Here is a 26419-nt window from a genome sequence, read left to right on the forward strand (position 1 = left end):
AGAACCCAAGCCCAAGTATCAGAAACGTGTATTCTTTTCTTTTAATAGTAAACCTCTTTACAACAAATATAGTGAAAGAGTTTTCAAACAAAACTCGTAAGAATCCCGAGGACTTTGTCTTTTCTTATTGTGTAGAATACTAAGAAAGCATCACCATACAGCACGAAAAGAAATATTGAAAACAAATCAACAGCCACACACTTGGACTCGCCCTGCCCCAGGACCCAGGAGGAGGCCCAGGAGTGTGGGTGATTGTCGGGTTTTGGGGTGGGGTGCTGCCACGACCTGGCCCCCCTCCTTCCCCCTCCCTCCCTCTGGGACTTGAATGGGGAAGATGGAGAGAATCCAGATTCTCCTAACAATTTTCCAGCCCCCCCACGCCCATACAAATCCCATTCCCTCTACCAACTTCCTGTGGGGTGGGGAGGGGTGGCCGAGGGGAGAATGAGGAGTTCCCAGGCTCCAGGGCTCCTCCCCTCGGTGAAAGCCCAAGCTCACCCCCCACCCCATCCCAGGGGTGGATTCCAAAGTCAGTTAAAAATATATAGATATAGATATTTCTAGATACACTTTTACATCATTTCTGTCTCTCCGAACAAATAAATAATCAGCAAGAGAAGGTGCATTACGTCCTTCCTGTCCAAGATGGGTTGGCGGGGGGTCAGGGTCATCTCGCTGCGTTGACTGCACTGTTGGGGAGGGGACATGACGTGTCCATCGGGGTGCACGGGGGTGCTCTTGCCCACTGTCCCTGACGCTATGGGATCCTGGGGGGGGGTTATTAGGTGACTCCAGTGGTTACTTTGGCAAATGCCCAGTTCTTCGGGAGAGAGAGTGGGTGGAGGCGAATTTGGCTTGTGAGAGGAAGAAGAAATTAAGTCCCACTTGAGGTCTGGGTTCCCAGGGACCCATTTATCTGGCCGGCCAGGAGCCCCTGGCCCCAAAAGAAGCCTTGGGATACTGAACTGCAGAATTGTCACACGTTCATTCCCTGCCCCCAGGGACAGAGAAGGACAGACACACGCACATCCGCACATCCACACATGATAATCGAAAGCCAGGTTTGCCAATAGAAGGCAGGGGGCAAAACTGGTGAATATTGCACCGATAACTGCAGGGGCCCTCACCCCCATCCTTTGTTTAATGGTGGCCAAGCCCAGCTTAGGAAGGTGGGCAGACTGATGGTGGGACCAGCCTCGGGAAGGCCAGGCATGCCGCTTACAGAGTACCCAGCATTCCATCATTCACCCATTCAGTCCTTACTAAGTGCCCACAGTGTGCTAGGCACGGGGCAAGGCTTTGGGGGTGCATGCGTGCACCAGACTCTGGCTTCTTCCAAGGCCTGATCAAGCCTCACTGATTCTTAAAATTCCCTCTGGGAATCTGCAGGAGAGGCGGGAGAACCAGACATGCTGAGCGCGCTGTTGTGTGAGTGGGGATTAAACTTCGAGCAAGGAAGGATTGGATTGCAGCCCAGGCAAGGAAAAAGCTTCAGAGAGGAAGAGGAGCTTGGGTTCCACTCACAGCAGGATGGGGTGTGGGGAGAGGACACTTCAGGAAAGGAGAACTGTGCGTAAAGGTGTGGGGGACGAAGCTGACAACTGTGGGTGAAGGCAAAGGTTCCTGGAGGGGCATGCCCTGGGAGAGGTAGAGGGCTACAGGGAGAAGCAGAGGGCCAACTGCCAAGCTCCCACCGCCCACTGCAGTATAAACTTGTCAGAGTTGAGGGGGAGAACAGATGAAGGAGCATGGAAGAAGAGAGCGGGGCTCAGGAAGGAGGGTCACAGAGCTGGAAGCCACGGTGTGGCGGGAACAGCCTCCTGTCCCTTGTAAACACACGCCCAGGTACACACAGTCCAGAGATGCCCTCCATGCTCAAAGATTCGCGTATACCCCCAGCAGGGCTCAGACACACACAAAGGTACACCATGCAACCATACACACACACACATACACACACATACACACATAAATACAAAGATACACTCAAGACACATAAATACAAGATGCCCTCAAGACACACTCAAGTACATGTGTGGTCACACACACGCCCCCTCCTCTGGCTCTGTTTCTGGTTCCTTCCCTGCATCAAGTGCTGGAATACTGCAAGCGGCTGGGCCACAGACATGGGTTAAGACAGTCATCTTCCATAAAACCAGGCCTTATCTAACTCTACTCTCCAGCAGGGATGAAATCCCAAGGGAGCACTGCACCCCTGGGCAGAGGAGCTAGGCTTGTGTGAAAGAGTGGACAGACCCCTGCCCAAATGCCCTTGTTGCCCCAGCCCAGGGCCCTTAGGGCGATGGTGGTGGTAGGTGGGGGCCTTGGGCCCGTCCCCTCCAGTCTGATCTCTGATCCAGCCCGAGGTCTTGGGACCCCATACTTTGGCTGCCCCGGGGCCCCCTGCCTGTTGCTCTAATGGGGAGGCAGAAGAGAGGGGCAGACTCTGGGGAGGGGAGGGAGAGCAAGAACAACAGCAGAAGAATCTTGTCTGTACAGTACGGGCCATTTGAGTCATTATTATTACAATATACTTTGACAAAAATAGAATCTCATTTCATATCAATACAGCAACAACAACAAAAAACCAGTTTCCTGGACTGTTACACCGCTAATGTTTTTCCAAAGGTCGCTATTTACAATTACAGTAGCCAAGAGGGAAGATAGGGTACGGCCTGGGGGTGGTGGGACAGGAGGTAGCGAGACCACAAGTGTGCCAAGAGCAGGGAGGTGGGCAGGAGCCAGAGGAGCTAGGAGGAGGAGTGGAATTAGCGGGGCAGGCCTTGAACAGGCCTCATCCACCCCCACTCCCACCCCTGCAGACCACCCCAATGTCCACTCCTCTGGGTGTGCGTGCGTGCAAGGAAGAGGGTTTCCTCCCACCAACACCTGCCCCTAAATGAAGGGGTTCTTGGGGTGCACCTGCCTCCTTTCAGGTCCTGAGGCCCCCAGGGAAGCCGCAGGGTGACCCACTGCACCAGCTCACCAGAGGGCCTCTCCCCAGTTCTCCCTGCGCGCCGCGGCCGGCTGCGCTGGTGTCGGCTGAAGGATGGGGAGCTATTGCACTGTAAAACTTGGAGACAAAGCCGAGGAGGGAGGGGACCCTGACCTGCCCCTTGCCCAGCCCTTCTGCCCCTCCTCAGCCCTCTCCTCATGGCTCTCTGTCTTTCTCTCCAAATGTGCTTCGAGAGGGACCCCCACCCAAGCCCGTCCCCCCAGCTTCTGATTCCCCAGCCCAAAAGCTTAGCCAGCACCCACACACCTTAGGGTACGGCTCACGTGAGAATCGGTGAGAGTGTGTAGCATGTGCATAAGGGACATTTGGGGGGCTAGGCTTGGGTATTCTGCCTCATGAGCAGCCCAGAAACCCAGACCCTTTCCAAAACCTCTGCCTCCCTTTCCCCCTGAAACACAACCCCACCCACCAAGCCAACTTTGGGTCTGTTGTATTGGGTTTTTGTTGTTTGGTAGTTTTTTGGTTATTTCCCTCGATCTGGGGGATGGGGAGGGAGGGCTCCGCATGCAGGGCTCGGCACCTGTCCTTTCCCAAAGGCCTATCGGGCCCCCCACCCCCTCCTGCAGCATATGTGTACAACGTGCAAAGTGTCCCCCGCTTTCCGCAAAAAAAGAGAACCCCCCCACCCAGTGAAATGGTGGGGGTATAGGAAGGGAGGATGGGAGCATCCCCCTCTCCAAAGCGAGAGTCCAAATTAAAAAAAATATAATAATAATATAATAATAATTATACACAAATGTAACCGTCAACAGGACACAGAGCACAAGAAAGGAAGTGGGGGTCGAGCGGGAGGATCCCAGGACAGGGAGGGGTGGGCGGTGAGATTGTCAACTCTTCATCAGGGAGGCTGAGAGGAGGGGAGTGGGAATCGTCACTTTAATGTCTGTGAAGAGAGGAGATGGAAAAGGGGGTGTGAGGGGATGGTCCAGGCTATGGGGTGTGCACCCCCACTCCCCTCTCCCCAGCAGGGCCACGATTCTAGTGGCCGGGCCATCTCTGAGGGGAGGATGTCGGAGCAGGACTGATGCTGGCGGGAGGGTGGGAGATGGGCCTTTTTTGGGGAAAGGGGTGTTGGTGCTGCCCTGAAAGGGTTAGTGGAAGTGCTAGCTGGCCACAAGGCCACTCGGATGGGAGATAAGACAGGCTGGGGCACACAGGGCAGCGTGGCCCCTGGGTGTAGCAGACACTGGCGGGCAGGAGGGATGATGCTACAGTACCCAGGTGTCGAGCCGCATCCTCTTCACAGCTGAGCCCTCAGCCTCAGGCTCTGGGGCTGGGCGCAACAGGCCCAGTGAGGGCCCGAAGTCCCCCCGTCCATCATCCCGGTCCCCCGTCTCATAGGAGCTCCCAGGTGGGCTGCTGAGACTGTCACCAGGCTCAGGACGGGCAGCCGGGAACACAGCTGGAGGGGGAGGTGCAGGGCTGCGCTCACGGCTTGGAGACACCGGTTCTGACTTGATGCTGATGTGGGGATGGGTGGTGACCGTGAGGGCAGCACCCACATGGGGCAGGGGGCTGCCCGGGCTGGGGGCAGGCAATGGAGATGGGACACAAGGGACAGAAACAGGTAAGAGACAAAAAAAGTGATGTGGGGTCACAGGTCAGAGAGAGAGAGAGAGGACAGAGGAGAATGTGGGGGGTGGAAGTGGGCGGGGGAGGACACGGGGAGGAGACAAGTGGATGGACACAGAGAGACCAGAAGAGAGAGGGTCAAGTGAGGGGAAGAGAAGGGAAAAGTAACATTAGTTTTCTTTCTATCCCACATCTTCTGCAGTCCAAGGCCACCCTACCCCCTGCTCCAGGCTCAGCTAGGGGAACGGGCTCAGGATGGGTCCCCCAGGCCTGTACAAGGGACTCCAGGGCTGCCACTTACATGCTGCCTCCCAGGCTGAGCACATGCGACCTGCCCAGCCTCCCAGGATGGCCACGGATGACAGGGCCTTGGGGGTCCCAGCTCTCGGGAGGGCCCGTCTCTCCTCACTCCTCAACTCTCCCTCCCCAGACGCTCGCATGGAAAATCGCCCAAGGACTCACATTAGGTTGCTGAGAGATACGGGGACCAGATGGGGCTGCTGCGGCGGTGGCTGCTGCGGCGGCTGCGGTTGCTGTGGCTGTGGCTGCTGCGGCGGCTGTGGTGGCTGTGGCTGCGGTGGCTGCTGGGGCTGTTGTGGCTGTTGCCAGGCGGTGACGTTGCCTAGCGACAGCCCCCCAGGTGAACTGAAGGCTGGTAGGGAGGAGAGCTCTGCACTGGTTAGCTGGTAATCTGCATGAGGGAAAATGTGAGATGAGCCTGGGTGGCAGAGAGGGCACCCAAGGCTCCCAGAGGGCGGCCGCTTCCTGGAGGACCCCCGAGATGAGTACTATTTAATGGCAGATGTGAATAACTAAACAAACCCTTAAAGAAATGCAAATCAAAATAACCATGAGGTACTGTTTGTTAACCATCAGCTTGGTAAAAAGTAGGCAGTGTGATAAAACCCAGTGTGTGTGAGTATGCAGCAAAGCAAGTGCGAAGTACACATTTTTGAAAGGCGGTTTTGCAATATCTATCAAAATATAAAATGCCTATATCCTCTAACTTAGCAGTTTTATCACTGGAAATTTAAGCTACAAAAGAATTCCCCCAAAACAGAAAAAACCAAACTTACACATACAAAGCCATTCACTGCAACATTACTTATATACATACATACACAATCTCCCCAAACAAAAAGAAATTAAAAAACAACAACAACAACAAAAAACAGGAAACATTTCCATAGTCTCAACAATGGAGCAATGGAGCCTGGTTCAATATATGATGGTCCATCCATACAATAGCATACTGTGAAATGATTAAAGCAAATGTGATATATATTTTAATATGAGCTAATACGAAGAGCTCTCCAAATACTTATCTAAAGAGAAAAGCAAGATAGAGAGAGAATCCATTACCTGAAAGAAAAAAACTCAGGATATCCACAGAACTGTTTGTGTAAGCAGAGGAAATGTTCCTGGAAGGTTATACAAGGAACTATGAATGGTTTTTATCTTGGGATATTGGACTGGGGGTCAGAAGTGGACGACAAAAAGAGAATTTTGGTTTTTTCTAAATAGTGTTTAACTTTTTTTATACCATGGGTAGGTATCATTTTATAATGACAATTAAAAATGAAACAGTAAGTGGGGAAAGTCTAATATTTGTCTGTCATCCTTTCAGATGCTTAGTCTTTGAGCACCTTTCTGAGGCAAGGGGAGTCACAGTGAATTGGATGTCAGAAACAAATTATAAAATAAAAATACAAACAAATTAAAAATAAATAAATAAAAAGAGGCAAATTATTATAACTACCATTCTAGCTTCTGCAAAATCCCCAAGTCTCTTGGAGACTGTCAATACATAAAACAGGGCTCCAGAAGCTGTGCTGATGCACATGAACGTGGAGGGCACATCTGCTGCCCTGTCCTGGAGCAGAAGGGCCTGAGAGTAGAGGGACTGCAATGGAAACAGGCTGGGGGCTCAGTCAAGGTTTCAGAAGATTTCCCCATTAGGTGGCGCTCATCATATTCAAAAATTTCCATGTTAATGAAGAAAATGTGATGTTTACCCTGTCACAGAACAAACAGAAATGTTTCATAATTTACACAGCACTGTTCTGTGTCATGTTGCATCCTGTGTTGGACCTTTTAGAAAATGTCTTCCCTGAGGAGCACAGGGAGACTGCATTGTGATGAGGGGAGCGCCTACTTCCCAGTGGGCCCAGCACTACATCACTGTGCTAATACTCAAGCGGTCTGTTTTTACAGAGGAGGAAGTATTATCTCTGCAATCCAGCAACAGAGCTAAGGGCATGTGCTATGAGGCTGACTTCTGGGCTACCTCCAGCTTCAGGTCCTGTGAGCTCAGGCAAGTTACCTACTACTTACTGCCTAGAAAGTGGAGGCAGTAATCCTATCTCTGCCACACACTCCTGTGAGAACTGAATGATCTAACACACACAAAGCATGTAGAACAGTATTGGGCACATAGTAAATATTCAAAAGATTTACTAATTATTATTATTGCCTCACAAGTGAAGCAACTACAGCCTCAGGACTGAGAAACTTGCCCCAGGTCACAGAAAAAGCCAATGGCTGAGCCAAGACAATAAGGCCTCCTTAAATCTTGCCCTAGAGATGGTGGTCTCATAACAACCAGATCAGCCAGGGGCTCTGATATGCTCCTATTTAAAAAGCAGAATAAGGGTAGAAAGGGGCCCCTAGGTTCAACTACTTCCAATATTCATTTTACAAATAAGGAAGCCGAGCCCAGACCTGTGGAGGGCCGTGGCAAGGTCCCTGGTGAGTGGATGGCAGCAATACCACTCCCAGGCCCCTGCTGTTCCCACCACACTCCAGACCCACCTCCTGGCAGAACTGGCTCCCCAGGGCCAGGAGGACTGCAACCCCTAAGTCAGGCAGGCCACTTCGATCTGCTCCCCCAGGTCAGTCTGCTCCCCAGCCAGACCTCTCCAGCCACTGCCAACAATGAACCAGGCCCATCGCTAAACCAAGCAAAGCCATACGCCAGATCGACCCCAGTCAGGACTTGAACTGGGGCCAAGGATTGTAAACAGTGAAGAACTAAACAGCAATATGTTAGCTGGGGTCACCTGAAAACATCCACTGTTTAAACTGAGGTCTGCTGAACTACTCCTACAGCAAAAGGGTCTGAGAAACCCCACACATTTCTCAGCAGGGCTCCAAGGGCAGGCCTGGGTCAGAATGTGCTTTCACACCAGATTGCCAAATCAAGAGTCTATCTAAAGTCTGGCCTTGCTGAGGCCCTGTACTGGAGTCACTGACACCAATTAACCTTCCTGCTGCTTCACAAAGACTGGTAGCAAGACCCCAAGCCAGACAGAAATGGGGGATTCCAATAACACAACAGCTCCCAAAAGGTCTGTACCACCCTCTGCAAACTACCCCCACCCCACCCCCAGGAATGGCTTTCCTAGTCAGGGCCCCAGGGCCCCAAGCAGCAGGGCTGGAAGAGCCTCAGACACCTGCTGTCCACCCACTCCACCTGCTGTCCTCTCTGAAACTGCCCTAGGACATAGTAATCTGGGGGTGGGCACACACATGGGCGCACATGGTCAGGACAAAGGGCTTTATAGGTACGTGGATAAGAAGCTCTGGACACACACCCATGCCAGAGCCTGGCCCCTAACATGAGGCACTTCCTCCTCTAGCTCTCTTACCTTTCACAAGGGGTTTTGCTAAGCACAGACGAGGTACATGAGGTACGATTTTGTAGGCATCTGTACCAGGGCCTGCTACTCAGCATGTGTCAAGTCTGGGATGGGAGCTTGGGGAGAGGGGAGAAGCTTAGCGGGCTTTGGTCCAATCTGTCTCATTACAGGACCAGCCCTAACCAAGCCAATTTACAAGAAAGGAAACCTGGGGGAAGGCAAAGGTCTCTACAGCTGGAATAACTCACGGTCTCCAGCCATATCAATGCTCTGAAACAAGGTGACAAGGCCTTTCCCAATGGGAAGTCCTTCCTGACAGAGCTTAGAGTGCAAGGAAGAGTGTTACACACTGTCCCTGGATGGGTATGAGTGGGTGACACAGGCCAGGACAGCCCTGGGGACCCAGGACAGCCCGAGGACTGGGTGTCCTGTGAATTCTTCTACCCAGAAACCTTTCTTGTGCCCTCAAGGAATTGTCTTCAGATCTCACTCCCCAACCTTCACCAGTCTTCCTCTTCTCCCCCCATCTTCATTCCACAACCAAGCCAACATCAAGCTGAGAGACCCCTTCTTTCCTCTCTACCCTGGCCCTGGAGCTCCCATTTGGCTTTCCCAAGAAGCTGCACAGATCTACCCTGACCTGCTTCCTCCCTGGCCTCTTCACCCACCCTGTCAATCTTCTCTCCCTTATTCCTTCATCTGTCTCCTCCTGGAAGCCTTTCCGAACTGACCCTGTTCCCATTCATTCCTTGACTATGGAGGTGAGAGCTTGGTCTGCCTGGATCATTCGCTCAGCCCACCTTTACCCCATCTCCTCAGACTAGACGCTCCCTGAGGACAGTGGCTGGACCTCCCTCCTACATGAGGTTCTAAATTGAAAATACAGGACACCCAGTTACATTTGATTTTCAGATCAAAACTAGGCAAGCCTAATTAGAAAAGGGCCTTCAGATAGAGGCCTCTGCAGGGGATCTCTGATGTTCCCTCTCTGCCCTCCCCCCCCACCCCAAGTCCAGGTGTACACATATACAAACCGCAGGAACACTCACCAGTGTTGTAGGCAGTGGGCATGGAAGAGAAGGGGAGGCCTTGGCTGAGTAAACTCGGTGTTGCCACGGAAACCACTGGGGTGGTGAGCGAGTGGGTAGACTGGGAGACCCCAAGGCGCTGGGCATTGTTCTGCAGGAGAAGAGAACTGTCAGGAGGTGGGAGATGGGTGGGCTGCATTGTCCTGGCCCTCCATTCCAAGCATGAACTTTGGGATCTCTGAATCCCAAAGCCAAGGCGGGGTACCTTAGCAAGGAGGCCCCAGAGATAAACACACATTGGTGCACTCACACAGACACTGAGATACACGGAGAGAACCATGCACATAGATTCATTCACACTGACACCCATGCAAAGAGGAGGACTCGCTGGCTGCCCCTGTGGCCCCAACACCAACCCTGGGCCCAGGCTCCTTGCTTGGGCAGACTGAGGGAGCAGAGAGACAGCACTCTTCCCCTGACTCTAAGGGGTATTCTCCATCCATCATGCTGCAGCACACACCCTGGTGGAAGCGTGCCGTCATCTGTGAGGGAACGCGGGGCCTGGCGTGGCGTGTGCCTGCGTGTATGCACACACGTGTGTGTGGCTGTCAGCTCCATCTGCCGCTGAGTCACTTGTTTATTCCAACTCCACGCTGGGGCCGAAACTGCCGCTGTGTTGGCCGCCAAAGCCTGCCTGCCTTTTCCAGCTTCTCTGGCCTCCTGTCAGGGAGTTAGGGAGGGAGGAGCCCCCACCCCACTCCTGGCTGAGGGTGAGTATATGAGTGAGTGAGAGAGAGAGAGACAGGGCGAGGGCAAGCAAGCAGCTATGTATGCATCTGAGAGCCTGTGAAAAGGCTGTGCGCACTGGGGGGGCTCAGGAGCCAGAGGAGAGGGAGGGAAACCCCTTACCAAGGACAACTCGGGCCTTAGTTTGGGCCTCAGCTTCCCCCAGAAAATTGGTTTTGCTGTCCGAATGGCATCCCTCCTAAGGAGCACCCTGTCCTGGGTTCTGAGAACGCTCTGGGGGCCTGAGTGGAGTTAAAGCGGAAGTAGGATCCAGCTCTCTGGTCTAAAGACTTAATCCAGGCATCCTGGACACACCAGGATGGGATGCCTGAGGCCTAGGACTGGCCCACTCCCATTGCACACATCTAACATACAAACACAGAGAAAATTGTGTCTGCATGGATACATACTATAAAGACATCCATGTAACACAAGTAGACACACGCATGCATGTCTAAACCCCACCCCACCCCATTCACCTCTATCCAGCCTGACACTGAGCACAGATCGTGGCAAGTAACCAAATAAATAAAGAGCACACACTTTACACAATGGCAAAATGACTGGGGCACACACATACTCCATGCTGGGTGACTGCAGAGCAATGGACTGACCCAGAATTCAAAGCCAGGGGAAACATCTCACAGCCTCACTTACCAGATCTAAATGGTCCTCAGTCTGGGAGTAGAAATAAAACCAAGGGATGGTTCAGTCTCTGGCCTCTGTCACCACCCTGGTACCCCTGCCCCCATATCCCTCTTCCACTTCTTTGCATAGACACATGATGGCTCTCTCCAACCTTGGGGGACAGAGGTCCTCACTATCCTGACTGATTTCCAGAAGATGCTATCTTCCAAACTCCACCAGTGAGGAAATCCTCACAATCCAATGACCCTCTGGGAAGAAGGAGCTCATGAAAAGCTGGGCTTCCCTCATCTCTCTTAGGAAGTCCTAACCTTCATTTCTCCTGTTCTTTTCCCTCTCCCCACTTCCCCAGTCCCCATTCCCTAGCCCCTGCCCCACAGAAACCCACTCACCAAGTGATGCATTAATCCCTTTCCTCCCTGGGAAGTGATGACCCGCAGGTCAGGCTTGCGGCTGGGGGCTCCAAGCTGCTGGGCGCTGTGGGTGGGTGGGGGCGGAGACTTGGAAGGGATGACTTTGTTTAGGCTGTTGCCATTGGCCACAGGGAGGAGGCCGGGGGAAGCTCGTGCACTGCCGTAGCCATTCCCTGGAGAAGTGAAGAGAGGAGGGTAAAGGGGACAACACAGGCCTAGCCCTCAGCCCTGCTAAAGGCCCCAGGCCAATGCTACTGTCACCCAGAGCCTCGCAAAGCAAAGCTCAGGCTTTGAGTGGGTGCTGGGCCATCTCGTTTCCCCCTAAAACCATTTTATCTAGGGAATAATGGAAAGAACACCCCTTACTCCTGCATCACTGGGTCCATCCCCCTGCCTCTGCTGCATGTGATGGGGCTGAGTTGGGGAACCTCTGAGGTTGGTGGGACGAACTGGAAAGGCATCGTTGCCTCTGCCCCACATGAGGTTCTTCTGTGGCCAAGCCTCTTCCAGCCTTTTCTCTCCTTCGGTCTTCAGACAGGAAGCCCAGCACCCTGAGATCCCACAACCTGCTCCTGCCTGGGCCCACAGTCACCCAGGATGAAGAAGGGATGGCAGCCTGGAATCTGAGCCCCAGAGAGGATCCTGATCATCAGAGCAAATCACAAACCACTCAGACCACTCCCTCCCCATGAGCTGGGGATGCTGTGATGTGGATCAGCGCATGTCAAGTCGCCCACAGCTCTGGGGGAGATGAGCCATTTGGTGGTGGTGGTGTTGTTACTGGCACTAGGGGACTGATAACACAGCCACCACCATAATTAGGCTGGTAGTAACAACCACAATAACAATCTTTTACATTTGTTCCATACTCCACAATCTACAAAGGGCTTTCACACACACATTATCTAATTTAATCTCACAATAACCCTGCAAGACGGACATGGCGTGTATCATTAGTCCTGTATACTGAGGAGGAAACTTGAGGACTGGTTGGCAGAGCTGTCGATGACTTGTCTAGGCCCACACAGTTGGCTGGAGGCCAAGCCTAGGGCTCTCATCTGCTTTCTGCTTGCTGGGATCTAGAGCCTACAAGTAGCACTACTTCCTTACAGTCCACAAGGATTTCTCTGGCCCTCTTCCTGGATGAGGGGTATTCACCCATTCCCCCAATTTCCTGACCTCAGTACACAATTACTGCTGGGAGATGCTATTACAATGCCTAGGACTGAGCTGGGGGATTTTGAAGGCCGGAGATGTGGGGGTGACACTATCAGAAGTGCCACCTTACTCTGTCCCCTAAAAGCACACTGTGCCCCGGAAGTGTGTGGCCGCCTCCATCCCAATTCCTGGATCACTCTGGGAATGGCAGGAATGTCAGGGTGACGTCAATGGTGACATTCGAAGTCACAGTCACCCAGCCGGACAACAGCACAAAGCCAGAGGGGCTGTCAGCTGCTGGGGGTGAGGGACCAGCAGGGAGCAGCCGTCCCTCTGCAACTTATGGCTATGTGATCACAGGTGCACATCTAACGTCTGGGTGTGTGCGTGAGAGTGAGAATGCATGCACGGGTGCGAACGAACGTGGGTGCCTATGCTTTTGACCATCTGGGTAATGCCAGATATTCTCATCCTCCAGATTCCAACCAGACCACCCTACCAACTGGAAATACCTGCATCTTCCTCTCCAACTAGAAATTTTGCTCCATTCCCAGTCTGCCCAGAACACCCCAAACCAATATCTCTCCTGATCATCCATACCAATCACTGCTAGACAATAAAATCTAGTGTCTTTAAAAACCCCAGACTCTCCAACCAATTCATTCCTCAGGATCTTCCTTCCTCTCCTTCCTCTATAAGGCCTTCAGGGCCTGCAGACACTTGAAGCCACGGAGTGGCCAGAACCACTGCCTTCCCCGGTAGACGGGCAGCTGCACTCACCGACAGGGCTGGGGCAGGCTCCATTAGCACTGTTGAGATCTCCCCCCAGCATGGCCCCTGAAGGCAAAAGAAACCATGATGAGCTGACAGGACTATCCCCTGCCAGAGTGAGCCTTGGGGGCTGAATGGGGGAGGGGACCCCAGGAGAAGCCACAGTCCCTTCCCTTAGGAGCGATGCAAGTAGGAGAATGCTATGGTAGGGAAAAGGAAATACTCACTACTGAAAATGTTGAAATCCCCAAATCCTTACTTTGCCTCATTTCTACCTCACCCACCCACCCTGACCAGTCCACTCACCCGCACTGGCTGGCCGCTGGGGCAGGCCGGGAGACACACTGTTCCTCTGCAGTGCTGGCTGCTGGGGGGACAGGAGCCGCGGGTCCGTGAGGGATGACGTCACCAGAGAAGGGGTGACCAGGGAGCCGCTGGGATTGCTGAATTGCAGTGAGCTCTGATTGGACACGGGCACCGTGACAGGCATAGCAAAGTTGGGGGCCGGGACGGCCGACTGGACAGAAAGATGGAGGGGCCGGGTCAGGCTGGGTCCAGCCCTCACCCCAGACCCCACCCTGGAGGACAGGCAGGGATTCTTCCAGTTTCTAGGCTATGCGTCCTAGGGCCAACGCTCAATCTCTGCCCTGGGCCCTCCTGGAGTCCTGCCTGCCACTTTCATTGAGACAGCATACTGGTGGAAATACTCTGAGATCCATTTCTGGCCTGGAGAGTGAGAACAAGGGTCTGCTCACTGTGGACAGGGCCAGGGAGGCTTGGAACCCCTGAGCAGAGGCAGGTTAGTCCTCAGCCAGGCAGGACACACAGGGAGCAGGTTAGAGGACTGAGTACAGACTTGAACTCACACACAAGCTGTTAAAGGCTGCACCATGAACTGGGGACATCATATCACTTGCAGTCTCTCATCCATCCGGCCTGCAGCAGAGGGAGTTTATCCCAACTCACTGCCTTCTCCTTTAGTAGGGTCTGTTTTCCCTGAACAATCCTGCTGTGTGTCTCAGGCTAGGGGCATCAGAGCAGCCCTAATGCGGCCTCTCCCCAGAAATGATCTAGATAAACAGATTCTATTTTCCTATCATCTAAGGATCTCATGTCATCTACACACTTCTTGCTGGTGAGGGGGACACTTCAAGCCTCTCCTGGCTTACACCCCATCCAAAATTAATCCCAGCAAGGGTCACAGATGTATTACAACCAAAGTCAGAGAATCCTCAGTGGTCACCAAAAGCCCCCGCATGGCTCAGAGCCGAACAACCATCAGAGGGCGCGAAGCCACACCATGCACCACAGGGAGGCTCTCCTCCATGCGACTACTCACGGCCAGTCTATAACTCTGCATCATTTTATCAAACTCCTCGTCTATCTTTTTATATTTCTCCTCCGTCTGGGGGGTCAGGGCAAACACCTCGTCCACCTCAGGGCTCTCACACTCCCTGTGCTTCTTGTGCAGCGCCTGGGGGGAGGGGCCGGAAGGGGGGCCAACAGAGAGAGAGTGAGTGGGGCTCACCCCGTAGCGCCGGAAGAGCCCGTCGAGCTCCTCGCTGGCGCGCCGGTACTTGTCCTCCAGCAGGGGGCTCTGCTCCAGCGAGTCCTCCCCGTCGGGCTCGGGGCTGTCGCAGCCGTTGAAGCCCTTCTTCCTCAGGGTCTGTAACCGCACCACTGCTGTCAGCCAGGTGGGGGTCCCTCCCCCGTCTGCCTCTCCCTGTTTCTCCCCAACTTCCTTCCTCAGGGTTCCCCAGCATCTCCCCAGCCCCCCACGCCCAGTGTCACCCTCCCATCCCAGGGACAATGGCTCCTGGGCCACCATGTAAAGATCTGGTGGGTGGGGGAGCACCAGAACACGGGGTCCTGCAGGAGGAGAGTTTCACCCTGGGAACGCAATGTGCACAAGTCCCGGGCTTCCGAGGTGATAGGTGGGGCAGGGCCCGGTGGGGGATGGGCTGAGGGGCTGGTGAGGGTCAGCCCTGCGTGGACACCCTTTGGTGGGCCTGGCCAGAAGGATTCCCCAGGGGAAGGTAGCAAGGGCTGGCTTTGCCCATCTCCATCCCTGGGCTCTGCTCAGGAGAAGGGCTGACCGTGGAAGCAAGGAGTCCCTGGGGACATAAAGTGGCAGCAACAGGGGGAGAGAGTGTCGGACATGGAGAGAGAGAAGGGAGAATTAAGATGTAGAAAGGCAATGAGGGAACTAGCACTGATTGAGGCCCTCCCGCGCGTGCCGGCCCTTTACGCTGCCCTTGCCCACAGCCCAGAGCATCTCAAACCACGTGCTCCGGTGATCTGCATGAAGTAGAGGCAAACTGGGAGGTCTGGAGTAGACCCCAAAGCTATCCTCCCATGCTCAAAATATCTTTACAGATACTTGTTTTGTCTATAAAATGAAAGTAAATTTTACATTCTAGTCTAGAGTAAATCTGTTTTGTCTGCTGGAAATCTAAGGGAATTTCCTCCAAATCTCTAAGCTAAATTCTCACTCCAGGAGGTTAGGGCTGTGGCTTCCCAGGAACCCTCTTCCTCTGCACAAGTTCTGTAGCTCCCAGGTGTGCATACTTCAGGGTGAGTTACAGGAACTGGGCTGTCTCACTCAAATGACACAACACCCTTCAAAGCAGGCACTGGCCCTGTTTTGTGGAGGTGGACACCAACATTCAGACAGATGAACACCTGCCCAAGACCATGTGGCCAGTAAAGGCCAGAGCTGGATCCAAAGCCTATGTCCTTCAAGAGTTCACAATGTTGGCTCTCTCTGAAACAGAGAACAGAGCCAGAGAGACCTACAAAGGGATGTAGACGGATTGGGAGAGATGGAAAGAGAGAGTCAGATGTGGGAACAGACCAAAATTTGGACTCAGAGGGTAACAGAGAGAGAACACAAGAGAAGACAGCAGGGAGATATTATGCCCTGCTGACAGACATGGAGAGAGACTCCCAGAGAAGGTTGGAGTGGGAGTGGTCTGGGTGCAGCAGTCCCACCTGACAGCCAGAGAGCTCTGGCACTGGACAGTTCACCTGCACTGCCCTTCCATAACCCCTCCACCCTCCTCGGCCCTGGGTATAAGTGAGAGGATGTGGCTTTGTCTGTGTATGCACACAGGTGGGGGCTCTGAGGGGTAGGCACACACATATGTGTGTGGGGGAGGTCAGTGTATATGTATTGCATGGGCATGGGCACGCGTGGCTGCAGGCAGGTGGGTGATGAATGTGTGAGTGGGCCCACCTCAATGATGTCGGCATTGGTGCGGCTCTCGTGAGGCTCATTGTACTCCGTGTACTTGAGCAGGACCTTGTCCATGTCGGTGCTGGCATACTGGAACAGCTTGTTGGAGTGGTTAAAGATGATGAGGGCGATCTCACAGTCGCATAGCACGCTCAGCTCATATGCCTTCTTCATCAGCCCAAACTTCCGCTTGGTGAATGTTACCTGCAGGTGGGTGGGGGGCCAAGTCTGGCTCAGTCAAGACCTGCCCAGAGTCTCAGCCTATAGGCAGCTAGACCTCACCCTTGTCTTCTGGGAGCCCCCATTCTCAGGGTAACACAGTCCCTCCCCTCAGGAGCCCCTGGTCTGCCAACACATGGCCAAGACATAGCCCAGAGACAACTCACTGGAGGGAGAGGATTTAGCTGGACAGAACTCCACAACTCTGTGCTGGGAGCAGGAAGGTCAAGGGAGGAGACTAGGAAGGCTTCCTGGGAGGAGAAGAGGGGAAGGATTCATCTTGGAAAAGGGGAAAAGTATCCAGGTGTGGCCTAAGGCCTGCATATGGCCCTGGGTGGGGGTACAGGTCCAGCTGGTTGCAGTAGCAGATGAGCCTCAGAATCCTGAGACACAGGGTTCCAAAGGCTGCAGGGAGGTAGGGGCTCCTCTTCTCCTAACTTAACCCTTTCCCTTCCATAAAAGCTTCTAGAGCCCTTCTTCCAGGAAGCCCTCTTGGGGTACCTGAAAAGAGTGGAAGCAGAGGCCAGCTCCCCCTCACCTGTCGGTTCCGCTCATCGGTGATTCGCTGGATCTGAATCTTTTTCCTCCCCATCTTCTCTGGGGGTCCTCAGTGCTAGGAAGGGGAGGGGCTCGCTGGGTGGCAGATCTTGGCACGCTTCACACTGTGCTCATGAACGGCCTTGGACCAGTACTCAGTTCATGATCTGCAGGACGCCTTCTGCACAGCCTCCTGGGAGGAGAGGGTCATGAGAGGATGGTCAGCCCCCACGACTCCCAGCCCTGCTCCCTGGACACACGGGCCAGCCTCACAGCACCCCTGTGAAAGGATGGCAACCTCTGAGCCCCATTCTCAAAATGGCACGACAGCCTGCCATGGCCTGGCCCAGGCTGAAATGCACAATCAGGGCTTGGGGCTCTGATCCAGGCTCTTTTCACACTGCCACCGCTGCCTCCCAGGTTCTAGATCGGACGGAGTACTTGAAACTCCCTGGCTTCTAAGAGCCTGGGTCTTAAAGAATGCTCTTCCCCACCCCTTCAGTGGAGATACCTGGACTCACTAACTGCCCTTCTGGCCCAGAACAGTCATTTCTGTTCCGGAGCCTGATGCAGAGAACTGCTGAGTGAACCCCTTGAATCAGTGAACAACAGCTAACATGTAGCTCTGGAGCCCCTGGTTCAAGAACATAATGGAGCCCGTCTACAGTGGTGGTCCCACACTCAGAGCCCCTACTTCCTTCAACCAGAGCTCCTCCACACCAATCTGTTTTACTCAGTAGGCCTTGACTTAAAATTTTTATTTGAAGAACAAGTACTGTTGCTTTAAACAAACAAACATACCACCCCTTTAGACCGAGGGTTGGTAAATTTTTCCTTAAATGGCTAGATAATAAATATTTCAAGCATTGTAGGTCTTATAGCATCTGTTTTAACTACTCAACTCTGCCATTGTAGTATGAAAAAAGTTGTAAATAACACATAAACAACTGAGTGTGGCTGTGTCCGAAAAAAAACTGTATTTACAAAAACAAGCACAGGCCAGATTTGGCTAAGAAGCTGTAGTTTGCTGACTTCTGCTCTAGAAGAATGGGTCTCCAGTCCGGAATCCAAGCTTGGTCTAAGGGCAGTGCTTCCCAACCCGTTCACCTTGAAGCACAGAAGAGAAATGAAGATATGCAGGGTCCATAGACAGACACTGAGAAGGCTGCTGGCAGCCAGGGGGATGCAGGCACTGGGCAAGGGGATCCTACCTCAGCACAACTACAACCCACTCATGGCCACTGAGTGAACAGCTCCAAATCCTGAACCAGGATGGGAAAGAGGGCCTGCACTACAACTCCAGAAAGCACAATGTGGGGGAGAGGACACAGGGAGGCAGCCCAGCCAGAGCCAGGAAAGGCCATATGCTCTTAGGGGTAGGCAGTGCCCACAGAGGCTGAGCGAGTTCTTCAGGGGCTGGAGGAACCCAAGGTGGAGATGGAGGCACCAGATCATGTCAGGGCCCTTAAGCTCTAAAATCCTAAACTGTATCAGAGGTTGAGCTTTCTGGCAGAAGTTGGGAGGACAGAAGCGATCACCAGCCCAGGCCTTCTAAAACCACTCTGGTTGCGTACTGTAAGCAGCCTGGACCCCAGAAGTCCAGTCCTCGCCCTGGAAAGTTGCCCGATACAGAGCCCCTGACCAGAGACTCCACAGCAGAGTCCAGTCAGCCTTTGACTGACCCCCACACCCAACCTGGACAGAAGTATCGCTAGAGTATTTGGCTACAGAGACACCTATAAATAGGACCCCCTGCCCAGTCCCCATTTCCAGTGGCTGTTGAATTTCCCTGGAGCCTTTCTAGCCCCCTGCCCTGACATGGCTTCCAAGGTACCACAGTAGATGCAAAGGTTCAGCCTTGGCACGTTGGTCATGGAGAGAAGGGGGAAAAGGAAAGGCTGGGGATCTGTGGACTTGGGAGAAGCAAGGAAAACCTCCACTCCTCATCTTTCCCAGCACCTTGGCCATCCCTCAAGCTTTCCCCAGTCCAACTGGAGAGAGCTGCTGCTCTGTCCAGACGTCTACAGAAAACAATGTAGATCCCGTCTCGCTGCTACAGGGACCCTTCCGCATTCTAACCTCTACTCTCTTGAGCTTCTCCCCAGAGGAGAATCTCAGTCCCCTCTTCTTCTCCTTGTCCTGGGGTACCCCATGGGCCCTAAGTCTCCTACTGTCCCTCCTCACACACACTCTGGGACAACATCAATACCAGCCCAGCCATTCCGGGATCACCCACCAGACACCTGAGCCCAGAACTAGCTCCAGTCACCCCATTCCTCACCTGTGACACCTCGATCTCTGCCAAGCCCACCTGCAAAGGCTCCAGTCCAAGGATTTCAGTCCGCCTTGCTTCCCAGTGCTATCCAAAGGCTATATTTTCTAGAGCTATAGTGGTATGGGCCTGTAGGGAAGGGGAGGAGAACATACCAGGGGCAATGGGAGTGGCTAAGAAGAGGACTTTCAGGGCTGGCCTTGAAAACCCCAACCTAAACACAGTAACTACTTACAGCATCTACCCTCCCTTCCTCCCTCTTACCACTCTTTGTTCATAAGCAAAGTCTTGCTGAGATGTAACCTCTATCGGCTTATGGTCAATAGTGTCTCTTCCTATAAGCTGGGGGAGAACCCTCTCTTTGCTCTCATGACCTCAGAAGTCACTACTACAATCTAACCTCATACTTTTGGCTGCCCCAGTTATTTTCTCTTAAGGTACACTGATCTCCTTCCTAGTACTTATCACAATTGTGAACAATTACAATTCTGTGCTTCTGTTTAATGCCTGGCTCCCCTATGAGACTGAAGCTTCATGAGAGCAGGAACTACATCTGTCTTTTTTACCACTCTATCCCCAATGAGGAAATGTCTGTTCTTTCGCTGATGGTCCCTCTTGTGGTCCAATCTCCACCAGTCCTGCTGCAGTACCAGCTTCTCTTACTCTGTTCTCTGTGGAGGTAGAATACTTCCTCGCCCAGCTGCCCCTAAAGATTTTCCACCCCAGTCTCAACCCACCCTACTCTCAGGGTGGCTGGTACAGAGGGTGAGACTTTAAAGTCTTCTAAGGAGCAGCTCTGAACACATGGAGATGGAGAGGATGGGGTTGCTCAGGCAACTGTCGCCTGGCAACCAGTTCCCTGGCTGATCTCCTACACCGCCCCCCCACCCCCGCCTCATGCTGGGGGAGCTGGGATGCAAGAGAGATCAGGGCTGAGAAAGCAGGGAAGCTACAGAGACCCACCGAGCATCCTCTGATATAGGGGAGCCGGGGTTAAAATGACTAGGCCCCATATACCTGCACAACCTGCCAAGGAAGCCCAAAGTACTTTTATAACCCTGAGCTTCCAAGGGCTCCTTCCCCACCAGTGATCCCACCTCTGTACCAACACTGCCAAAGGAGGAGATGCCCTGCCTTACGCAGTCCTTCCTCCTATCTAACCACCAGCCCTTCTACAAAGCAGACTCCATCTACGAGTAATCCCTTTGCTCCTCTATTATCCATTCAACATTGTTGCAGGGTCTTTGAAATCCCTGGGACAGGGGAATATGAACTCAACTTGGCCTTTGGAAGAAGGGGGAGCCAGGGCCTGGGTGGGCACAAAGAATCCTAAACTGACTTCTTGCAAGGTCCTGTCCAAGCATCCCTTCTACCTGATTAGGCAGACTTTAATGAACACCTGGTCCCCCCTAATTAGCCCTCTGTCTAATTACACACCCAACTGTTAACAGCCAGAGGCCTGGGATCTGTTCTACAGATGTGAGCCTCCCTACTTCTCTCTCATCTGTCCTGGTCCTGTCCCTCCCCTTCTCAGCCTGCTCCTCCTCTAGGAAGCCATTCTGGATGATTTGGTCTCTAGCCCTCTCTCCTTGGCTATGCCTGGCATCTGGAGCCCCAGCTGGGGAGGGTGTAGGACTGCCATGGGGACAGGGGAGTGGCCAGGATGGCCCTCCTACTCTCTCGACCCCAGCGCCTGCCCAACCCTGACCTCGGGCAACAGCTGTGACTCTCGGGGCTGGCAGCTCCCCTATCACCAACCCTGCTTGAGGGCTACGGCTGTTTCTGTTTCTGATTCACCCACTCCTGGGCAAGGCTGGCAGGGCAGGGTTGGGTGGACACAGGGCGGACTTCCTGGGAGTTATGGGGGATAGGGCAGGCAGAGGCAGGCCTCCCCTGACAAAGGCTTGAGGAGCAAGGAGGGAGGGAGGAGGACGCTAGGCTGGCCCAGCTAGGACACAGGGTAGGAGATTCATCAGACAGCACCCTCTGCCAGGAGGCGGGGCTGAGGGCGCCAGAGACCAAAGGGGGTCCAGAAGGATCCTACAGATAGCCATGTTTCGAAGCTGGGTGACTGACCCAATAGGAAACTGTGGGTTGTATTTACACGTGAATGAGATGCAGATAACACACAAAAAGCACCGTAAAGGGGGTCTTGGTTTGAAGGGGCATGGGGGAAGAGGCCCCAGGCCTCCCCCAATATAACACCTCTAGGTACCTGAGCAATATTCAAACCATTTTCTGGTTTCAGAATGATGCTATCTCAGTTCCTGTGTGAGGGTGGCCTGGGGCCGGGGAGGGGTGGGGCGGCCAGGGGGAGCGGTCAGGGCAGCCTCCCTGGAGCTGCAGTTGCAGCAGGGCTGAGCAGGTGCGTCCCTCCAGGGGAGCTGCAGAGTTCTCTCCACTGGTAGCCTCCATCCCCTCTCCTGCTGTTGTCAGGGGAGTTCCTAACCTCTCCCTCCCTCCCCCATTCCACACCCCTCCACCCACAAATGCCCTCTGTCCCAGAGGCATCGAGCGGCATCTGTTTCCCTTGTTCCCACACCCGTGCAGGTCAAAACAGAGCAGATGCCCAGAGAGGCTGAGTGAGTCGCCCGGTATCACAGAGCAATGTGCCTCAACCCTGCTCTTCCACTCAGGGAGAGGGTGCTCTCATGAGGCAGGCCTCTCATCCCTCCCCCCCAGGCTGCTCGGGGCTGTAGGCTGTGGACTGGAGGGGAAGGCAGGAGGCGCTGGCGACAGCTGTCATCCCTCCTCCCGCCCCTTCCCTGTGGCTGGGCTGCAGGGCATGAAATAAGCAGCAGGCGCTGGGGGAGGGGGTGACAATCCCATCCACCTGTCACCCCCACAGTCAGGCGGCCTCAAGCAGCCTGCTCACTAACGAGGGAAGAGGCGTGGGTGAGGCAGACACACATCAGGGGGTAGCAGAGGGGGACAGACTCACAGACAAGGGAAAGAGACAGAGAAAAAGAGGCAAAGTCCAAGAGGACGGCAGAGTTGGGTCAGATGCAGAGACAGACAAGGAGAGGTCAAAGAAGAGGGACAGAGGGACAGAGGGAGGGAGAGGTAGAGAGTGTGGGAGAAGGAGAAAGGAAGAGAGGAAGAGAGGAGGAGAGGAGGAGAGGGGGAGAGGAGAAGAGGGGGAGAGAGGGACAGAGGGAAAGAGGGAGAGAGGGAGAGGGAGAGGAGAGAGGGAGAGACGGGAAGGGGGCCAGACAGAGATTCAGACAGAAAAAGCAGGTAGGGGAAGGAAAGAGCGGCTCAAACACTGCTTGCAGGACCCTGACTCTCGGGTTGGACGCTGGGGGCATAACTTGACAGGACACCGTCCATGCCCTCTCAGGACTTGCAGTCCAGCCAAGAGAGAGACAAGGGAGGGGGATGTCCCATCTGGGGCCAAGGGCAGGGAGAGGCAAGGGGAGTCCTCAGGGACCTGGACCAGGCCCAGACATGGCCCAGGACGGAGCATCTCAGCTCCTGTGCTCTGGACTCTGCTCAGCCTCCCAAAGGCAGGCAGGCCCTGAGAGGGGGCAGAGGTGGGGACCCGGGACCAGAACCCCCGCCTGCATAGACAGGACATGCAGGGTCTTTGCCAGAGGCTGACAACCTTCCCAGCCCTCTTCCCCCTGGAGGATAGGGTGGGAAGGTAAACCCAGGGACGTGTCCAATCACGAAGAGATGGGACCCAGGCAAGGGTCCAGGGGCATTTTCCTGTGGTTCACAAACCCTGGGGTATACCCAAGGACCCCTTCCTTCACAAATGGTGCACTAAACCGGAAGTGAGGGGCATTACCCCAAAGCCTGAGCAAAGGTAGAGCCTGGTGCCTCACATAGTGCCTGTCACCGTCGTTCCCCCCCCACGCGGACCAAGCTTAACACCCCCTCGTGCAGGGCTTCTTCCCCAGCCAGCTCTCCTCCCCACTCCTAACCCCCCTTGGCCACTCTCAGGCGTTCCTCTTGTCCTCCATTTCTCTCTTCCCCCTGGCCCTGGCCCCTCCCCCAACATGGCCAGGGTTCTCTTATGGTCTGCTCTCCCAGCCCAGGCTCCAGCCCCAAGGCTCCTCCCTGCAAGGATCTGTCCGGCAGGCTGCTATCTGAACCCTGGTTCCCACCATCTCCCCCCTCCCTCTGGGACGCCCCTCCCCCAGTCCCCGGCAGCCTCAGGGCTGGGCAGGGGCTATTTTTAGCCTGGGCACTGAGCTAATTTTAACTCACCGACAGGGGACCCGGGGGCGGGCTGGCAGGCTGGTCGAGGAGGGAAGGCCAGTTCAGGAAGGCTGGGCCTGGGGCGGGGGCGGGGGTGGTCTCAGGTCTCTGGCGCCCAAGGAACGCAAATGGGGGGGCACCACAGCCTCAGTTTAAGGGACAGGAACCGACTTGCCAGGAGGAGCACGGGGTGCGGGAGCCGGCTGGAGCACTCCGCCAGCTTCCACAGGAGAGCTCTCCCTGCCCCGCCCCAGGCTTCCCTCCCTCTCCTCCTGGCGACTCTCCTGGGATGGGGTCATCCTGTTCTCTGCCCAGGAGATGCCTCAAGGCTGGGGGGGTCTGTCTCTTTAGCCTCCTCCACTGCTTCCCCACCCCAGCTTGTCCTTCCTGTAGTCTAGTTCTCATCCTTCCTGTAGCAGCTGTGAGGCTGCAAGGCTCCCTATGGCGGCATTCCTCCTTCCCCGCCAGCACCACCCACCCCAGCTATGGCCTTTCCCTGGTGGCTTCTGGGCTGGCTCCTAGAAATTGTCCCCCCACACCCACCCTAATATTTCTGGAGCCACCCTGGTTGCTCTCAGGAAGTATTTGGGCAACAGGAGATTGATGTGGGGTGGGTGAAGCAGGGCAATAAATAGCCCAGGGAAACCTAGGGGCTTTGGACTGAGATTCTGGGTGCCTGGCTTCGAGTCCTTGCTCTAGTCCTAACTTGCTGTGTGACCTTGAGCAAGTCACTGTCCCATTCTGGGCTTCACCTCACTAGCCAGTAAAATGACTGGGATGAGGGGAAGGAGGTGCCCTTCCAGACTGGACATTCTGTCCCTGTGCTCTTTAGAAAGGCCCACGAGGAAAGGAGGTCAGGATTGGGTGAATCCACAGAGAGGTAAGAGATGTCCTGGTTGGGTCCATTGTCCTTCAGCTCGGGATAGGGACAATACAGAGGCAGGTGTAGGGATGGGGTTGATGAAGAGGGAGCTGCTTTCTGAACAGTAACCCTCCAAAAGATGGCCAAGGGTTGACAGAAGATCAGGGTCAGCCAGGGCAGGTACAAGGTGGCACACACAAGGCCCTTGGGTCAAGTGTTCAGCCATCCCAATCCCCTCAACACACCTGGAATCAGAACCAGGGCCCAGGGTCTTCTGCTCCTGGTTACTGGGCAGTGACTGGCCCAAGTTTACTGTTCTAGTCGTGGGCAAGGCCAGTTCTGGAACCCAAGCATAAGCCTTGCTTCATGCCCCACTCCAGCAGGCCTGAAAAGCAATGAGTCACTGCTGCTCATTTGCATGCAGATTTGCATAGTGCTTCTGACCTTATTCCTTCAGGCTCAACTTCCCATTCCAGGGCCTGCCCCCCCCCCCAGTATCCTTGGGCACTGACGGACCCCAAGTGGGGTTCTTGGTACCACAGGCCTCCAGTGCCATCCCTTCTTCTTCAGAAACTCTTCCTGAACTGCTAAATAGCCCTGGTGGTGCTGTCTAGAGCTCTCAACCCCAACGGTCTTCTACTCTTGCCAGGTTCCCAGGACAGGGATGGTGAGGATGGGTGAGTTAAGTGGGCTCTGCCACTGTCTGGGAGAAGATTCCCATTCCCTGCCTTAGTGCCAATTGTGAGACTGCAGTAGGATCGGTGGTGGGCTGTCCTTTGTTTCTGCCTCTACCCCCATTTCTAAAACCCACCCCCAAGAGTACAGAATGAGTGGAAACAGCCTAGTACAGAAGGCAAGATAAATGCAAGACTACAAAGACTTCCCAGGACTGAACCCTTGACTTAAGAGTAGTCTCTGGAGCTCAAACTTGCTTTGTCAGAAGCCATCTAACCAAACATGGGCCGCTGGTGACATCTGTGGGGAGGGGCACGGAGGCCTGGGCATTGCATTCCAACCACTGCGAGCTGGCAGATGACTATCCTTCGCCTTACTTGAAGTCTGACCTCCATTTGTCCAGTTAGAGTATTTATACTCCAGTCATACCTTCTGAAATAATGAAGCCCAGCAGTGGTCTCCTATCCCGGGTAGTCCTTCCTGTGCTCTAACCACCATCCCTCCCACTGTAGCCAAACCTTCCACTGCAATCTAAGCGCGTTTCAGTCATCTACAATGAGAGTGTTGGACATGGGCCCCTAGCCATCAGAAACCTCAGATGAGGAGAGGTGGGGGCGGTTGGGACGGTTAGTGTGTCACCTTCCACCTCCCCACCCAACTTCCCTCTGGGGTCTCAGGAGACAGAAGTGAAAGTGGCAGCTGGGGCCTTGGGGGCAAGTCAGCTTGAGAACCGTTGGGGTAAGCATAATACTACCAGCGCTGGGTCTGGGCTGCCTGCCATTGCAGCAGGTGGGCTGATGGTTAGATCAGGGGAGGGACTTTCCATGGAAATGAGGGCATGGAGTGATGATGGAGCTTGGGCCCCTGGCCAAAGAAAGAGCAGGCTAAAAAGGAAAGAATGGAGAGGGACAGGCAGTGGGCAGACCCAGAAAGGCACCCTCTTCTACAGGGCAAGCGTTTGTCCTCTTTTAAGCAGCAAGAGCCCTTCTTCAAGTTCACAGAACAGAGGCAGGGCTGTTCTGGCTAAAGCAGCTGAGGATGTCTGAGCCCTGAATTCTGGGACATGGCAGCAAGGAAAGGGGGGAGAGGGCATGAGGCTTGGGAACTCAGACTGGACAACACCTACTCTGAAGGAAGGTCAGTGTGAAGTGTCCACCTACAGTTACAACAGGAGGCACGAAAGGAGGCCAATCCAATCAGGGAGAGCAAATCCTCCTAGAGACATCGTGACCGAGGGAAGCCACCAAGGATTTAAAGGGGCCACTCAGGGTGGCGGCTAGGTCTCCTTCTGACTCAAAGGACAGTCCTCTAAGCCCCTGGCAGGGGAAGACAGGCAGTGCCTGCACGTGGGCCTGCTGAGGTGGTCAGCCAGGCAGCTCTTACAGGATT

At 54.3% G+C, this 26419-nt stretch overlaps 1 protein-coding gene across 6 annotated transcripts in view; it reads right to left on the minus strand.

Moving 5' to 3' along the window:
* Positions 1 to 16: 16 nt before the first annotated feature.
* MEF2D (myocyte enhancer factor 2D) overlaps positions 17 to 26419 on the minus strand; it is a 33664-nt gene continuing 7261 nt past the window's right edge. For 2 of the 6 annotated variants that reach the window (XM_004480605.4, XM_058309881.2), the window contains exons 2-12: positions 17020 to 17211; positions 16263 to 16466; positions 14556 to 14693; positions 13334 to 13544; positions 13037 to 13093; positions 11078 to 11271; positions 10698 to 10718; positions 9276 to 9405; positions 5051 to 5279; positions 4234 to 4540; positions 17 to 3899 (exon numbers count right to left, since the gene is read on the minus strand). In XM_004480605.4, the coding sequence (XP_004480662.1) occupies positions 3888 to 3899; positions 4234 to 4540; positions 5051 to 5279; positions 9276 to 9405; positions 10698 to 10718; positions 11078 to 11271; positions 13037 to 13093; positions 13334 to 13544; positions 14556 to 14693; positions 16263 to 16466; positions 17020 to 17073 (1557 nt within the window). In that variant the 5' untranslated portion in view covers positions 17074 to 17211 and the 3' untranslated portion in view covers positions 17 to 3887. Of the gene's footprint in view, positions 3900 to 4233; positions 4541 to 5050; positions 5280 to 9275; positions 9406 to 10697; positions 10719 to 11077; positions 11272 to 13036; positions 13094 to 13333; positions 13545 to 14555; positions 14694 to 16262; positions 16467 to 17019; positions 17212 to 19299; positions 20008 to 26419 lie in introns of those variants that run through there. The other 4 variants (XM_023585256.3, XM_023585257.3, XM_058309882.2 and 1 more) reach the window with 4 other exon arrangements.

The sequence above is a fragment of the Dasypus novemcinctus genome, chromosome 13 (assembly GCF_030445035.2).
Source record: "Dasypus novemcinctus isolate mDasNov1 chromosome 13, mDasNov1.1.hap2, whole genome shotgun sequence".
NCBI classification, from domain to species: domain Eukaryota; kingdom Metazoa; phylum Chordata; class Mammalia; order Cingulata; family Dasypodidae; genus Dasypus; species Dasypus novemcinctus.